The 18421-nt window shown below is 44.3% G+C and overlaps 1 protein-coding gene across 2 annotated transcripts; it reads left to right on the plus strand.

Moving 5' to 3' along the window:
• Positions 1-1299: 1299 nt before the first annotated feature.
• man2a2 (mannosidase, alpha, class 2A, member 2) lies at positions 1300-17819 on the plus strand. 2 transcript variants are annotated; one of them, XM_079162926.1, is made up of 23 exons: positions 1300-1393; positions 2618-3555; positions 3908-4165; positions 4304-4448; positions 5542-5713; positions 5959-6086; positions 6389-6562; positions 7053-7239; positions 7942-8119; positions 8403-8605; positions 9265-9447; positions 9665-9779; positions 9873-9943; positions 10038-10203; positions 10946-11182; positions 11434-11556; positions 11870-11984; positions 12224-12357; positions 12578-12719; positions 13060-13193; positions 14048-14242; positions 14333-14446; positions 15304-17818. In XM_079162926.1, the coding sequence occupies exons 2-23, from the start codon at positions 3424-3426 to the stop codon at positions 15454-15456; spliced, it is 3459 nt and encodes a 1152-aa protein (XP_079019052.1). In that variant the 5' UTR covers positions 1300-1393; positions 2618-3423; the 3' UTR covers positions 15457-17818. The 2 variants fall into 2 exon arrangements, with proteins under 2 accessions (XP_079019052.1, XP_079019051.1); XM_079162925.1 differs by having other exon boundaries at positions 14048-14446; positions 15304-17819.
• Positions 17820-18421: the final 602 nt, after the last annotated feature.

Below are 18421 nucleotides of genomic sequence, written 5' to 3' on the forward strand. Positions count from 1 at the left end.
ACCATGGACCCAAAGAGAAGAGTCCCGGTCTCGAATCAAAATCAAAACCAGCTGTGTAAACATTTGTTCCATATCACGACTTTGTTTTGTGAGAGATTGTGCTCTCAGAACATGACTGTGCTAATACTGATGTAGTTTATGGTATAATTTATGGCTACAGCAAAACCAAAACAATACCATCTGTTCCTGTCACGTCCCCCACAATCTGTTAATTAATTATTTAAATGTCAGCCAAGCTCCTGTTTCCAAAACACGTAAAGAGTTGCTGAATGTATGAATAAACTAAAATAATCCATGCAAAGCATCAGTACATTTTCCACACTGGGCTCCTCAGGTGTCATTCACCTGCACGCTGGTGTTCACTTCTCTGCAGCAGTCAGGCTGGTGTTTAGCTTTGGTGATGTTGTAACAGAATAGCAACACTTAAGCCCCTCTATCAATCAGACAGGAAGGTCGTAACACCAGGGATCAGTAGTCCCTCTCCAACAACATTATAAAAGTAATACCTTTCTTAATCTTGAAAAGCCCCCTCTACTCCAATTTTTCAAGGTGCGGTATAAAAAAAGAAAGTTCATCATTGTTCAAACTTTTATCCTACTCTTCTTTGATTACTGGGCATCTTCAGTACACCGTCCAATGAGGGCACACATTCTTAACCACATTTTCCCTAAATTACTGCATTTTATTTAACTCAAAAGCTGCCACTGCACTGAATGCACAACGGGTGAGAAGTGGCCAATTATTTTTTTCTCCATTCACACTTCATGAAACATGAAAACATGAAATTGAAAAGGATATTAATTAGCTAGTTGTTGAGAAACCTTTGGCTTGTTGGCAGATTATGACTGTTTTTAGCGTACCAAACTCTTACTTAAAAATATAAGATATGTTGTGTCTTGCTTTTAGCCTACAACAAGAAAAAAGTAGAGTAGTGTACACTGGCCCTTCTAGGACACGTATTTCATTATATCCCACGTTATCTTAGTTTTGGACTTTGGTGTATCAGAGCAGATGATCCAGCCTATTATCACATGTACAGCCCAGACTATGTCATTCTTCTCACTCATAGGCTGACTGCTTATATCTGTTTGTTTACTGCGTGCTGAACCATTTTTACGTTAACTATGTCTTTTTAAAATGTTAACTATGTTCTCTACAATCACCCTGTGCGTTAAGCTATTCTATGTATAATGGTGCATTTATTTTACAATCTGTCGAAGCTGTTGGCCAATCACCGACCGATGCGCAGATCCTGTCTTCCCAGAAGCCTTTGCAGCAGCTCAGTGACGCTAGCAGCTAGGCTAACTGGTTCAATTGGTAATCTGTCAACCTGGAGCTACAAGCTCACGCGCTGCAGGGCTCTACACTCTTCCGGATTGCTCTCCTTTGATGGGTAACGTCATATTTCTTTTATTTTGTTCACAAAGAGACAGGCTTCCAAGGTCGTACTTAGGTTAAGTGTTCGCCGAGATTTAGATGTAAAGTGAATGGTTAGCCAGGAGATATCAGCCACGTATTGTCCTAATGTTATCAAGCCAGCAGCGATACTCGCTATCGTCCGTAGCGTTAGAGATAAATCTACCGTGCAGCTCAGGCTTCTCACGGATGCGGAAGGACGACTGTGACTGCTGTCCACCTACATTTATCAGCCCTCTGACTAACGTTGTCCCGGCTCCCGAAGCTAGCTCGCGAACCAGTCGTTGTTGTCACGTTATCTCAATAAAATAACATCTGGTGGCTAACGCTAGCTTGTTCAGCTGCATATTCGTGACATCTGGTTCATGTTAGAGGGATTATCAAAGTTTGCCCGAGTACGTTAATGCGGCTAATGGGTTAACGAGCTAAATGTATAAACAGGCTGCCCTGTATTTTGAGTTGATACATGATAATGTCCAAATGCAGGTATGTAGGTGCTCTTAAGTTTGGAGCAACGCAATGTTGCTGGCTAGCTGCCCAGCGACAACTGACTAAAAGTCATCCAAGTTAAACGATAACAGAGGCGTCCATGGAGTCAATAACCCAAAGAACACTGCTAAGGGGACTTTGGTAGTTAACACTGGGGAGGGATTGTGGATAAGGAGGACTGTTTCCCTTGATGCAAACGTGCCATTATGTGAGCAGCTTGTGGTGCATTTACATAGTGTCACTTAAATGAAGAGCTGCAGTCGATTGTTCTCGTTCAAGCACCTCGACTAAGCTTTATTCATCACATTGCATAGATGATCTGAGACACATTTGTCCTCCTGATGACAGTGAGGTTATGTTTCCAGTCAGCACTAAGCAAATGTAAGTGCCAGGTTATTATCCCGGCCCCCTGTGGTAATGCTCAGATAGTCCCAGCCTGAGGAGTGAGCGGATTATGATCGTGTTGGATTTGCACACAGAGGGACACGAGAACCCCTATTAGTGCTGTGAGGAGATGCAGGTCACTGTGATCATCGTGTCGCCCCCCCCCCCCCCCCTCTGTTGGCTTAACTTGTCAGATCAAAACAAATAAAAAAAGTGTCTCTCACTCTCCCACACAGTTCCTTTCACTTCATCTTATTGTGACAGTTCCTCTCTGGAGGCTGACTACATATCTTTGCATGCTCCATTAATCCGAAATTTTCCTCAACAGCCGAAGAAGACCCTCTGATGTGACTTCAACTTGGCACTTGTGATCGAGGACAGACGCACTGCCCATGCTGCCCCAGTAGATGTGCTGTCACTATGCTACTGAGAGAAGAATGACATTTGTTTCGTTTTAATTCCTGGAGCTGCCTCGAGCAGTTGAGCTTTGATTTAAAAAAAAAAAAAAAAAAAGCTGCTGCTGCTCTGCGCCAAATTGGTCTGTATCTCGGCCTATTTCTTTGCACTGCCGCAGCCTAGAGGGCAAACTTGTTATGGCACCGGAGGCCAACTGATCAAAAGGGGACTCTGGCTGCACTGGAGGATTAGACTGTGCTGTGGGAGTGGGGACTGGACCCAGAAAGCAGGCCCACTGTGACACACATCATGCTACCGGGACACTAGACTCCCTGTTTGAGCCCCTTCTGTGTGGCGTTTGTTTTTTTCTTTTCCTGCAGTCTCATTGGTTTGGATGGTTGAGCACAAGGGCTACTTTGAAGGAGCCCACCGGTGGCTGTGGTTTGGCCAAAGCTGACAGACTGCTTGCCAGCTATTGCTGATTTAGTACTCTTGTCCACTGCTGTAGCCCCCTTCGTCGTGGTCTCCAGTATGGTGAGTGGAGGCTGGAGGCATCGCAGGAGTGAAAGTGAACCATTAACACTGGCGTAACTGGTTACCTGACTTTTTTTTTTTTTCTGCACTGTGAAGGATTGCATTCCAGGACTTTTTTTCTTTTTCCCTCTCTGTGCTGGGAAACACACCGTCAAGGTCATTTTTACAATTTAAACTCCGGAAAGAAGACCGCTCCAGAGGAGGATGAAGTTGAGGAAACAGGTGACAGTGTGTGGAGGGGCCATATTCTGCGTGGCTGTGTTCTCGCTGTATCTGATGTTGGATCGAGTCCAACATGACCCTGCAAGGAGACAGAATGGCGGTAACTTTCCACGGGTAAGAATAAGTGCTGTGATGGTGGTGCGTATAATGTGAAAACCTCTTTCTCTACTTATTTATGTTGCACTTTTATTTGAATGTTTTGTACACCAGATGTTAAATATCCTCAATTAACATATATACATTATTCTAAATGATAAACACAAGGTGTTATGTATTATTCTTCCAAAATATTTTAATGTAAATAGACATGTCTGATTATTTCCCTATTGTTGTGTAGATGTCTTCAGGGCTGATTGAGCTCATACTGCTGTTTGTTACCTTGGCTGAATGTGTAGAAGTAGTTTTATGATGTTATACAGCTATGCGATTTATCATTTTTATTTTCTTCTGTGTGTGGGCTTTTAAGAGCCAAATCTCGGTTCTGCAAAACCGAATAGAGCAGCTGGAACAGCTCCTGGAGGAAAACCACCAAATCATCAGCCACATAAAGGACTCTGTGATGGAGCTCACAGACACAGGAGCTGTGTCTCCCAGCGGCCACCTGCCATTTAGAAGTGCCAATGGTTCCTGGGTCCTACCCTTCGACGGCCGGCCCACTTTCCTAGCTGTCAAGCCCCAGGATTGCCAACCGGCTTTAGGCAGCCACGGTCAAGCAGACGTTCAGGTGAGCTTGTGGTATAGATAGATAAAATGCTAAGCACCTGATTGGCCAAAACAGTATCACTGCTATGTTATATATATATATATATATATATTTGGGGTGTGTCTATTGAGCAAATGATGACTTTGTGTTTGATTTTAGATGCTGGATGTGTACTCCATCCTCAAGTTTGACAACCCTGATGGCGGCGTATGGAAACAGGGCTTTGAGATTACTTATGAACCCGATGAGTGGGACAATGAACAGCTGCAAGTGTTTGTTGTCCCCCACTCCCACAATGATCCAGGTGAGTTGAAAAGGAAATGACACACACACACACACACACACACAGCAAAAGTTTACTGAAAGCTGTAAATGTCTCTGTGCTAGTCTAAAAGTCTGTCTGTATCTTAAGACGCGGCGGCCTTGGAGCATGTCTGAGCACTTTTCTTCAGGAGGTTAAAAGTGCCTCGTCAGCTACTGTGAGGCCTTACCTGATGGGGATGCAGAAATCATTCACAACCCGATTCATTCGTTGTCATTATTATTAGCATAATGGCGACACAATTGACAGCTTAGCCACAAACAATGCAATTAGAAAGATATTGGCATCGGAAAACTCTCGCTATTTATAGGTTGAATTTTTCATTACGCTTGTATTAAGCCTGTCTTATGTTGACTAAGCTGACAGTTGTTGATATATTGACAGGCTGCAGAAACCTGCACACTCTGTTCATCAATAATGGGAATTTTGGAGCTGCATTTGATTAAACTCTGCTGCAAAGTTTTGTTGAGTGTCTTTGTGTGCAGTATCCAGTGCCCAGGGTTAATGGACGCTGGGAGTGTTTTGCAACCAGAACGCATATTGTCAGCTCACACTGAAGACGTGTGAAAGCAGGTTTACTGGTAATAGGCTCATTTCGCTAAATGCAAAGAAGGGATTTTAAGGTAAGCAGCTCAAAGCATGCACAATGTTAGAAATCCTGCAGTAAATAGTCCCGCCCCTCACAACTGACCACGAGCACTTTACGCCATTTCAGTGGCATTGCTTATCAGCATAACTGCAGAAGGATGTACGACTTTGATCTCTATAAAATATATTAGACTACAATATATGAGATGAATATTTGACAGGATATTTATAGACTATTACTATTCCACGCTGACGATCACCAAATTGCACAAAAAGTGCTTTTGATTCTTTGAAACCACTCCGCTAAAGAGCTTTCTGAGGGGGAACAGCTCAACTTGAATTAAATATGAGTTTTATTTTTGATCTGTTGCAGCACTAAGAGTCTCTTACCCGCCCCGTCTTCTTGCCTTCATACCAGCCAGCTACATAAAGGGCTGTCTGTTTGCCAACTGTTGTTTCAAATTGCTCTCATTTATCTTCTTGTTAGGCTGGATTAAGACTTTTGACAAGTACTTCACAGACCAGACGCAGCATATTTTGAACAACATGGTGGTGAAGCTGGCTGAGGATCCTCGCAGGAAGTTCATCTGGTCTGAGATTTCATTCTTCGCCAAGTGGTGGGAGACCGCAGACGTTCACAAACAGGAGGCGATGCGCAAGTGAGTCACAGCTTGCAGAAGCACACGGCTTTGTCTTTTTAAATTACCCCACCTTAACTCTCGACAATTAGTTGAGATTTCCTTGATGCCTACTGGCCTTAATGTGCAGTATTTTACACAATGGATTGTACCCGCTTGCAGAATGTGGTTGCTCTGAAAATAGCTTGTTATCTGGTTGATGTGACTCTCCTCCTTGAGGGCTGGATTATCCTCACCTTGCTTTCTTAATCCTCTCTGTTCAACAGACTGATCCTTGGAGGGCAGCTAGAGATTGTCACGGGAGGCTGGGTTATGACAGATGAAGCCAACGTTCACTACTTTGCCATGATAGACCAGCTCATTGAAGGGCATCAGTGGCTGGAGAGAAATCTCGGTACACAATCTGAAATGATTCCTCACTTGAGCCTCTTTGGTCATATTCAGACGAATGGTGGTTAAATGTGTCTTTTGAAGTGTTTCCATCACCCCAATTCCTTTTCACCACATATTTTAAAGTTAAAATGATGTCGTCTCAAGGTTTGATGATCTCATCTGAGCTTGTCATCCCACATGCAGCAGGTGTAGCCTCTCAGTCAGTGGGTACTTTAAGTGCTCCCTGCTGAGGGGAATGACTTTCTAAAGGCTGCACTTCTTTTTATCCGAGCATAAACCTGAACTACTTGCTTACTGTCATAGGTATCACTCCTCGCAGCGGGTGGGCGGTGGACCCTTTTGGTCACAGTGCGACCATGTCCTATCTGCTGAAGAGGGCCAACCTGACCAGCATGCTCATCCAGAGGGTCCACTACTCCATCAAAAAACACTTTGCCTCCACTCGCAGCCTGGAGTTTATGTGGAGGCAGGCCTGGGGTGAGTGGACCAGAGCCGGCGACGTCATCTCATTCATGTGCTTATCTTTGCTAAGCTCATTGCAGAAAGAGTCACGCTGCTCGTAATGGCCTTGTAAAGAGAGGGACGTTTTGGAAGAACAACCAGTGAGCAAAAAGCCTCAGAAGTGCTATCGTCGCTATTATTCCTTTCTCATCTGCTGAAGATTTACTGTCCATTTGTTCTAAATAGAAAAATCCTCTGATATTACGCTGTTAGATATTATCAATTTGTGGTACTCTGTTCTTTTGCGGATGTCATTTGCCTTCTTCTGCTTCATCCAGAATTACTTTTGACGGTCCCCGGAGAACACTGTAGGTTTGATTGTGAACTTAAAGCACCGGTGTGAATACGATCACAAATGCCACCCTTACTCAGCAGAACGTGCCTGTTTAGTGTATTCCATTCCTGCAGTCAACAATAGATGTCTCTCAGGCTGCTGTTTTGATTTTTGACTTCACTGCTTTGACAGACACTGGATCGAACACGGACATCTTTTGCCACATGATGCCGTTCTACAGCTACGACGTGCCGCACACCTGCGGGCCCGACCCGAAGGTCTGCTGCCAGTTTGATTTCAAGAGGTTACCGGGTGGTCGGATAAACTGTCCCTGGAAAGTGCCCCCGAAACCTGTGGTGGAAGCCAATGTAGCCGAGAGGTGAGACACGTGGGGTGTTCGGTCTCTTACTTTGGGCAAGTTACAGGGTGGAAGTGATCCATCCTGACTTTGTCTCGGAGAACACATTTTAGGATGCTGGTTAGAGCTGCACTGATATATCGGCTGGGCTGATATATTAGCTAAAAATGGGTTATTGCAGATATATTGTTATTGGTGTATATTAGAGCTGATTAGTTGTTTAGTTAAAAATGAATCTGTCAGTAATTAATTAAGCAAAAGGGGCAAATATTCTGTAGTCCCAGCACCCTAAAGGTAAGAAGTTGCTGGTTTCCATTGTCTTATGTAATGACACACACACACACACACACACACACACACACACACACACACACACGCACAAATACAGCAGATCGGTCACTGCTGTTGCAAAACTCAGAATGTTATCTGTTTTAGCCCCGAACAAACAAACTAAACTTGAACCTGTGCCAATGATAACAGCCATAGAGGTTGGATGGACTGTGGGAGACCGACATGGACTGCAGATAGTTTTGCAGCTTTTAGAGGACGGAACATAGTTCAGTGGTTAATGGAAAATACCCTCGGGGCTAATTTCATCCTCCTCTTTCCAAGGTCATAGTCATTTCCTACAAAACTGGCGTATGCAAAGTAAGGCAGGTTGGATGCCAAAAAATTGTGTCCCCACAGTTTTTCCTTATTTCTTTCTTTCCCCGCCTCAATCAGGGCAAACCTGCTCCTGGATCAGTACCGTAAAAAGTCCAAACTCTACCGCAGCAAAGTGCTTCTTGTTCCTCTGGGAGATGACTTCCGCTACGACAAGGCGCTGGAGTGGGATCAGCAGTACACCAACTACCAGAAGCTGTTCGACTACATGAATTCTCACCCAGAGATGCACGTCCAGGTGAGAACATTATTTGTGTACTATCATAAACCGTGTTGTTTTTGTTCCTCAGCATGTAGTAGATAGAAGTATCGTTCTGTACAACCTTTCCACTGCATGATGAATCATGCTGACAGAACAAAGAGTCTGTCACAACTCAATGTTTGTTTCAAAAGATACCATGTAAGATGAAAGGCGCATGCATTTTGATGAGAAAGTTTATTTTTATTTTTACCCGGTGCAGCTGTGTTTTGATTCAATTATTCTTTTGAACAATGTGTCATGTGTCTGGCTGCTCCTGCAGGCTCAGTTTGGGACTCTCTCAGAGTACTTCAACGCTGTATACAAAGCACACGGAGTGGCCCAGGGGTCCAGACCTGCAGACTTCCCAGTGCTTAGTGGAGATTTCTTTGCCTACGCAGACCGGGAAGACCACTACTGGACTGGCTATTTCACCTCTCGCCCCTTTTACAAGAGCCTGGACCGTGTGATAGAGTCGCATCTCAGGTGAGGCACTTATAAGTCACTTATAGCTACAACCTGCGGTGTGTTAATGATGCTGTAGCTGTTTATGTCAAGGAGTTCTACAACAGGCACTTTGTTTAATTTGCTGCATTGGCGTACTAGGTTAAGGGGCGTGCATGCACCTGCAGGATCCTGTGTACAAATCAAAGCCACGATCTAAATCAAAACGCATGATCGGAACCTGGTATCACTCCCAAGCGGATCTTTTTATATATAACCCTAAACCACATCGCAATTGAATCAATAATAATCTCTGATGCTGCTTAAGGTTTTTCTTTATCTCTGAAAAGATATATAGATCTGAAAAAAAGGCCTATATTATGAAATGCAACACAAAATGCTTGTTTTAAAACTTTTTAGTTATAGCTTTAGTTCATATGATCGCACAACTTATTGATTGATTGTGCCTTTAATTCTCATTTCTCCTATTTCTCTCAACTGTGAACAATCAAAAACCTATAATGCACACATTAACATACAAAAGTATCCATATGAGCATGTTGCATGAATCCCAGAAATATATTTCTGAGCAATTTGAGGGGTTTGAATCCTCTGCAGTCGTCTTAAAGCACCTTTTTAACTGACTAAACAAAGCTACTAATGGGGCTCTCCAATGCTTACTGCTTGTCACTGTGTTTCAGGGGGGCAGAGATCCTCTACAGCTTGGCGGTTGCGAACGCTCGGCATGTGGGCATGGATGGGCGCTACCCGGTCTCAGATTATGCCCTGCTGGTGGATGCGCGGCAGTCTGTTGGCCTCTTCCAACATCACGATGCAATCACTGGCACTGCGAAAGAGAATGTTGTCACTGACTACGGCACCAGGTAAGGACCTGACTGTTCAGAAATAAATGGATATGGATTGAATAGATAAAGTTTAAAAATGCAATTTATATGAAATGGAAAAACAGGGTCCCCTCTTATTAATCCTCTGCCTCTGTGGCTACTTCATAGTTCATAGCCCGTTCAATACTTTGAAGCAAAAATAGCAAGCTGTGACTGCTGCAGTCAGCCATTGATTCTTCTTCTTCCTCCTCCCTAGATTACTGCGTTCACTCATTGGTCTGAAGAGAGTAATCATCAATGCTGCTCATTTCCTGGTGATGAAAAACAAGGAGTTTTATCGGTTTTACCAGACGGAGCCTTTCCTGGAGACGGTAAGAGGACACTCGGAGGAATGCTTCCGTCACTGTATAATAAATATGCAGGTTTCTCATTGTGTTTCCCGTGTTATTCACTTCATTTTGTAGGATGACAGGCGTGCAACTCAAGACTCTCTGCCTCAGAGCACTTTAATCGAGCTGGATCCAGCAGGACCGAGGTATTATCCCCTGACATCTTTCATCTCCTCCTACCTCAGCCTCTCCTCGCCCATCCCGTGCCTCTTGATTGATTTGTTTCCTTCTCTCTGCCAGGTACCTGGTTCTGTTCAACCCCATCGAGCAGGAGCGCCTGTGTGCGGTGACTGTGCTGGTCAACACGGTCAGGGTGCGGGTTCTTACCGAGGACGGACAGACCCTCCCTGTGCAGCTGAGTGCTCAGTGGAGCTCTGCTAGTCAAATGAGTGCAGAGGTATTTGAGGTAAGCAAATGGATAGAGTCGGCGCATAGTGATATCAATATCACTAGCACAGCAGCAGTGTCGACACAGTTCTCCATCATTGTCCTCACGTCAGCTGTTATAGACGATAAAGACTACTCGTCGCAGTTACGTGTGTAAAGTGCAAACTGTCGGCAGCCGAATTGCATTTTGGGTAATGTAGACACCAGATTTGGACAAGGAAGAAGATTGCATACATCTAAAAAAAAAAAAAAAAAAAAGATTGTGTGTTATAGAAGTGCAATGCTAAATTAGAGGAGTAGTCGTTTAACTATGTTTATGTATGGATATTGTATGTTGCCTAGTGAAGTAAGTGGCCTCAGACTTATGAATGTGTAGTTTTCACCTCTTTCCTTTGATATCTAACTGCAAGCTATCACTAGAAACAGATTCAGCTCATATTGTATTTGATATCTGCAGCATTTACAAAAAACATCCTATTTGCTTCACCACATCTCTGTCGATTTAATTTATTGTGCCCAAATAAAATGCTCTCCTCCCACAGAAAGCAATGAATTTAAATGAAATACAAACAGTCTCATTAACGCCACCTCTCATCACATTTTACGGACGGCACACTGTTGCTAATATCGAAATGCTTTTAACTTTTGATAAATGGCTTGTGGTCAACACTTTCTGTTCAGATAGTAGGTACTGTAAAACACAACCAATACATGGGTGCTTATTTCATTTGTGTCCAACTGCTCTTCCACCTTCCATTCAGGCAACATTCATGGTCCGTCTTCCACCGCTGGGCCTGGCTGTGTTCCATCTTTACGACTCTCCTGACTCGCCCATGACGCTCCGCTCCGACACCCTGCTCAGGCTGTCTGGTCGGGGCGTCACCGCTCGAGCCGTGGAGCCGCTTCCTGTCCGCTCTCAGCAGTCCGACCCTCAGACCTTCTACATTAGCAGCCAGTCGCTCACGCTGGGCTTCTCTGGAGCCACTGGCCTTCTAGAGGTTTGTGTTTTGACATCTCTTACACTGGTTGACTTAATATCTGAATTAAGGATTTGCTCATCTGTTTTTTATCTTTGATCTTCTCGGAGATAAAAATCTTGAACTTGATTGCCCAATAATCCAAGTCTGTTTGATCAAAGTGAACATGGAATGTCTTGTTGCTGCTCAAACCACCTTTCATCTCTTTTCTAGTTCTGTGTTTTTTTTTAATGCTGTGCTCTTTTCCTCTTTTATGGCTTTTTCATCTGCAGAGTATCAAACGAAAGGATGATCCTCAGGAAGTGAAGGTTCAGATGGAGTTCATCGTCTACGGCACCCGTGCCTCTAAAGACAAAAGTGGAGCTTACCTCTTCCTGCCTGATGGAAAAGCAAAGGTATTCTTTCATCTGTTATATCTCCGATGTTTACTTGCCTCTCAAAAGGCTTTGATAGTCTCCCTTGTGTATTGTGTCTTTGTCTCATGCTGGGGTGCTCGGGGTGGAAAGGCAGGCAGACTGGGTGCCGCTTCATCTTTTCTTGATTTAAAAAAAAACAACAGAGCCTAAGGGCGTCGCTGCCATACTGTATGTAGTCATCCATTGTGTTGGTGTCTCCTTTTATCTCTGTGCTGTTCTTCCTCTTTCATTTTTAGCACAAATTCTGCTCATGATGTTTTTTTTTTTTTTTACACTCTCTCCCTGCTTTCAGCCCTACAACCAGAAAGAGCCACCGGTGGTGCGCGTCGTGGAGGGGCCTCTCTTCTCGGAGGTGGTGGCACACTACCAGCATTTCCAGCAGACCATTCGCATACACAATGTGCCAGGTAATAATCAAACCAAACGGCATCGTGGAATCGGTTCAAATGGACCTTGAGAAAGCTTCAAAGTGACAATTTAAAATGAAATTACTTTGTTCCTGTAAGCGACATATTCTTTACTTTAAGGAGGCAAATGTAAATACTATTTGCAAGTAGCGTTTGTCCCACAATTTTATAGATCACATTTTTCCATTAACGTCCTTCTGAAGCCTGATCTTTGGTTCTCTGTGGTTTTGTGTTTTCAGGGGTAGATGGGTTGTCAATAGACATCACCACCATGGTGGACATCAGAGATCAGACCAATAAGGAGCTGGCAATGCGACTGGTCACGGACATCCAGAGTGGAGACGTCTTTTACACAGATCTCAATGGCTTCCAGGTCAGTCCCACCCTCGGGCATCAGAGAAGAATCACTTTTATTTCTTAGCATGCTGTCTTAATATAGCAAAAAGAAGCTCAGATTAGTTTATAACCGTCTTGAAACTGAATGTAGCGGCATTTCTCTCAAGTTAACGATCCCTGACCTGAACATTTCACATCCCTCCTTGCGCTGTAAGTTTGACTTATTGTGTCATTCTGTGTTTGTTCTCTTCTCGTAGATGCAGCCTCGTCACCACCACCTAAAGCTTCCCCTGCAGGCCAACTTTTATCCCATGCCCAGCCAGGCGTACATCCAGGACAGCCATCACCGCCTCACGCTGCACACAGCTCAGTCCCTGGGTGTCACCAGCCTGGAGAGTGGTCTGTGTCTTTATTACATTTCATCTAATGTTGTGTGATTTTTCTTCATTTTGTTTTTTTTTAATGAAAGTTGTCTCTGAGATGCACTCTCTGTTTCTTTCTTTGCCCTCTCTGACCCTGTGTGGAATAGCATTGAAGCACTTTTCTCTCCCTCGCGTCCCTCGAGAGCAAAACACGTTAATGTACCGAGCCAATCGTTTTATCATCGTTCTGCAAATAATGGAGCCGCTTTGTAAATGACGAATAGCTCAAAGTGTTTGTCTTCATCGACTGATGTCTGAACGTTCACTGCGCGGGCTTTGTGTAATGGATGTCGTCCTTTCTCCATCGCCTCCCTCAGGCCAGCTTGAAGTGATTATGGACCGACGGCTGATGCAGGATGATAATCGTGGGCTGGGTCAGGGCCTGAAGGACAACAAGAAGACAACCAACCGCTTCCGACTGCTGCTGGAGAGGAGATCCACGGGCAACAAGGTCCGTAAGATGACGGCGGAGGCGGTTACGGCAGCTGGGCGAGCGCCCTTGAAATTCCAGCTCACCAAATCTGACTCTGGGGTTCTGAATGACTCTCTAAGAGAAATGTGCAAAGCTGTGTTTTGTCCTTCATTCTGTGTTCAGTAACACCTTTGTTCATATCTTCCGTCTGTACTCATTACCCCCCCCCCCCCTCCCCCCAAATCTGTCTTTTTGTTATTCTCCCCACTCTAACTTTGTTTACCTTTTTTGTTTTTTCACTCCATTACCTTCAGCATGGTGGCGTCTTTGCCAAACTCTCGTCCTTGTTTCATTCTGTCCTCTCCAAAATCTCGAGTGACGGAGTTCGCGAGGTAACGTTGCCTTGGCAACAGTGAAAATGCTTGTTAGCACTCGTCGTAGCTTTCCCTCCACCTCTTAGCCGTAGCCAAACCGGTCCGTCTTCAAGACAGCGCCAGTGAAAGCAACGATGTGATTTGATCAAGTAAATGAATGCACATTGGCAGAGAATGGAAAGCATTGGTCGCAGTTTTATCATGCAGCTCGATGGTAAAACTGCTGATGGTGTTTGGGATGAAGTTGCTCTGGCTTTTCGACAAACATCAAACATCATGTTTCAAACACTGTAATGCTCTCGATTTAAAAATGCCACCCCGGTGCTGTGGCATAAACTATAACTTATAGATCGACTGGTCTAGAATTAGAAACTTACGTTGTACTCTGACAAAGTAGTTAGAGCCTATTCCTCATCGTGTAGTGCAGCAATGGCAAAAGAACGACTCCACTCATTCATGTTGTTGTACTTGCGCTGTCATTTACTACTGTGGCTTAAATCTGTCTCTGCCCTCCTCCAGATGATGGACAGTGCAACAACCAGCTTCCCGTCTGTACTCGGTCACATGACCAACTCCTTCCTGAACCACAAGGTGTTGGTGATGCCCGTCCTGCCAAAAAGACGCGGCATCCCTCCCTTGCAAACCTTCGCCCCTCTGAAGTCCATCCTCCCCTGCGACTTCCACCTGCTGAACCTGCGCAGCATCCAGAGCCAGGTGACGAGACAAAATAAATATATATATATATTATTATTTTTTGGGGGTATTGGTTGTATTGAACTTGACACGTGTCTTCTGTGTGAGCAGCAGGACCCCCACGCTCCGTCTCCTTACACAGCCTTGATTCTTCACCGTCTGGCGCTGGACTGTGGCCTGGACGCTCCAAACCTCGGCTTCAACTGCACCACCACACAAGGACAGGTCAGAGTAGACACACACACACACACACACACACACACACACACACACACACACACACACACACACACACACACACACACACACACACACACACACACACACACACACACACACACACACACACACACACACACACACACACACTAAAACAACAAAAACACTAAAACAACAAAAACAACAAAAACAACAAAAAACCCGAAATAAAATAGCCTCGTTTGGTTGTTAAATGTAACTAAGTACTTTACTTAAAGGTGCTTTAATCGATATTCAGAGGTTATCTGTCGCCTCCAGATGGCTCTCAACATGGCGATGGCTGAGCCAGAGGCTACCGGTGTAAACAGTGCAAACAACAGCAAACGTGCTGACAGAGCTAACAGTGTTTACCTAAAGGGGGAACCGGAGGTCGGCGCGACACTTTGGCGACGACGCTGACGCCTCTTTATGCACTTCTACTCTACATTTCAGGAGTGATTGAACGTTTTACTTCACTACTGTAGCTGTTGATCAGATTGATACTTTACATACAAAACATATGGTCATTTTATAAAATATGATGATGATTAAACTAACAAACCGAATATAAAGCAGTTAGTTAGACCTCCAACATTAAAGTGCTGTTTAAATATTAATGCATTCATATTTGTGATAATCAAAAAATATAACTCTTGTCAGGGGCAATTCTTTTATATTGCTGTTATCTAAGTGCATTTGGTTAAGTCTGTACTTTTACTTTAGTGAAACATTGAAGGATTTGTAAGCTAAACTTGACATTTGGTCATTTCCGTATTTGCAGTCTCTCTTAAGCCAGCTTGTTTAGTTTCTAACGCCCTCGGCCTTCCGGCCTTTGCTCCCTGCAGCTGAGCGTATCGGGACTGTTCAAGAACCTGGACCTGCAGCTGCTCCAGCCCATGTCCCTGACTCTGATGCACTCCAGCACGCCTCTGGCCAACGACTCCACCATCAGCCTGGATCCCATGGAGATCTCCGCCTTCAAGCTCAAACTGCGCTAAGCGCCGTCGGGACTGAGCGAGGCAATGAAAACCCACCAGACTCCTTGGACCAAGAACCAGGCCCACGCCGGCCACAGACTGGCAACAAAAAGGGGGTCTGGGTCCCTCTGTTTTGTCAAGCAGAACAATAAACACTACAGCTCGGAGGAAAAAGGTTCCACTGTAACAGGACTGACTGCACAGCAGGGGGCAGGCGATGGCTGTTACTGTGGCCGCCTCCGAGAGCAGCGAAACCCGGGTGAACTCGCAGCTGTTCCAAAACAAGACCGACTCTGTAATCAAAAATGAAGTCTCGTTTAGTTCTGCTTTGTAAGAACTCGTGTCTTTTTCTATCTTTGCTCCATCCTAGACTGAACTTCTGAATGTAAATATCCCAAAAGATGGGAAGGAAGGAAGGAGGGGAGGGGAGGGAGGCGTGCTGGGACTTGTGCCACATCAGAGTGCAATTTCCAAAGCTTTATTTGGTGTATGGGTTTGTTTTTTTATGTATGCAATTAAGAAGACGCATCACAGCGATTTTTTTCTTTTTTTTTTAATACTTGTACTTGATTTATTTTTTGACAGACTCGAATGCAGCAAAGAGAATGTGTGGTCTCTTCTCAGCTCGCGAGGAGACCCATGCTGCAGCTCTTGTAGCTCTTTATCGTACGTCTGAGTCCAAGAGGCTCGCATCAGTCACTATTAATCATTAATCATATCGGATGACTTTTACCTTCTGTTCGCGGGGTTTCGCTTGTAGATGGTCAGCAGACTTTCTTTCCGTCACTTCTTTTTCCCTCCCCGGAGCTTCTTCTTCGCTGATGAGGAAACCGTTTATTTCAAAGCGTCTGTCTGTCATTCCTGTGCTTGTACTTCACTGCGGCGAGGGTGGTTTGTGTACCATACTGTATGCAGTAGAGGACTATACAAAGACTTTACCTCAATACTACAAGGCAGATATATCCGTATGTATGTATATATGTGTGTGTCTGTAGAATATGTTAATGTGAATTTTTGAGGATTTATTTTTTCTGGGGTGTATTGGGGTTACAGTGCACACTATCAGGGACCATTCTTAGTACTGTTGGATGTCTGTGTGGAGCCGTTGGGTCATTATCATTGCAGCACAATGGGAGCTTCCCGTTGGAGATGAAGAACAATGAAAGGGTTCGTTCACCCAAATAAGAAATCTGGCCATGCAGATAGATTGGGTTTTGAGATATCTGTCCTGAGCTGCCGCTAATGATTGTTTTCATTAAGTCAAGTCTATAAAATGGCGGGAAAAAAAGTGGAGAATGTGCAAGTTTGTCTTTTTAATGACTTGTTTTGTACCAACAACAATCCAAAACCCAGAGATATTAAAGATTTTCAAACATTTTGAACTGAAGAATAGCACTCATCATTTGAGAAGCTGAAATCATAGATTGATTTTCTTTTGCTGGCTGCACGTATTGCATTATTTCCTGCTTCAGTCAGAGTATGTTGAATTGTTGTCTACAACTACAAAAAAAAAACACTATAAACATGGGTGTGTAGTACATCTAACTATAGTATGAGACTGGGACACAGCAATCGTCGAAGTGAAAACTGAATGTTGGGCAGTGTTGCTGTTTTTATTTATTTTTTCTTAGATTTTGTAATTGTTTTGAGCGATTTGAGTAAAATTCCATTCCCCTCCGTTGGTGGTTGAAATCTCGGAAAGAGAATTCTCAAAACCAAAACTATCTGTATGCCAAGATACCGCCAAAACTTTTCCCAATTAAGGTATTTTTGTAATTTGGGTGATCTGACCCTTTTTAAAAATAAATCTCGTCAAGTCATACGCAGGGATCCTCGACACAGAAGAAATGCTTTCAAAAGAGCTGCAGTTTGTTTTTATAATTTCAGCTCCACAGTGCTTCTTAATCCGAGGCTGTCTTGAGGCACACGGCCTTTTTCTGGTGCACATCTGCCTCTGCAGCAGCCGTGGAGGATGTTGTCATCATCAGAGCTGAGGCGGGACATTAACAGCTCACCTGTGAACCACTTTGTACTGAGCTCACCCGGCCCCACTGTGTCCCATCACTTTAACTGGTCTTCTTCATTGTTCCGAGGAAGTTCTACTGCTTTATTGCTCCCCTCCTCTACCCTGATATCTCTACCCCCCCCCCCCCCCCCCCCTCTCTAAGACCAGATTTCACTGCATCTCAAATTGCACTTTTTCCTGTTGTCCAACGTCGTCATAAGCTTCTCTCCTTCTGTTTCGGTGTGCGTCTGAGTCTCTGTATAATATTTCTTTTAATTAGTATGTGATGTCTGTCTTTGTTTGAGCAGAGGTAATATATGAAGGCAAGGTCTCTTCTGCATTGATTATTCATGATGGATTAAAGCTGCAGTAGAACAGAGATGGGGATTGAATAAAGATAAAAAAATACAAAGCGTGTCTTTTTTTAAAACAGTGTCTCTATCTGAAATTAATTCGATTTCTTCTTTTTAATGCACTTGTGAATCTGCTGTGTTTCCGTGCAGTTAAAAGAGCTCAATTGATTCTCTATCAGTAGGGGGCAACATTGAGTTAGTACAGCAGCACAGTCCAGTGCACAGATGCTGTCAGTCAGATAAGTGTTACTTTCAGACTGTCCAGTGCTTCTCTTGTCAGCGGTTGGCAGTCAACGAGTCGACCCGATATTGGAATAGAGCAGGCTGTCGGCCGTCGACGCTCACCCTGTAAATCTCACGTAGTTAACCGCAGCAAGTTATCACCCATGTGTACCCCTCTGTCAGGTGCAGGGCATCAGCGACAGAGCTGAGCAGGAGGTGAACATGAAAAGAAATGTTTCTTTGTTCACGCTTCATAAAAATGGACCAGCGACACAGAGGCGTAAAGAAAGTGTGGCGGCAGGGAGGCCTGAGAGTGATCACTGCACTGCATGTGTGGAGGCGAAAGGAAGTGGCTCTGTGTGTGTGTGTGTGTGTGTGTGTGTGTGTGTGTGTGTGTGTGTGTGTG

This window comes from Pholis gunnellus (genome assembly GCF_910591455.1).
Source record: "Pholis gunnellus genome assembly, chromosome: 7".
NCBI lineage: Eukaryota > Metazoa > Chordata > Actinopteri > Perciformes > Pholidae > Pholis > Pholis gunnellus.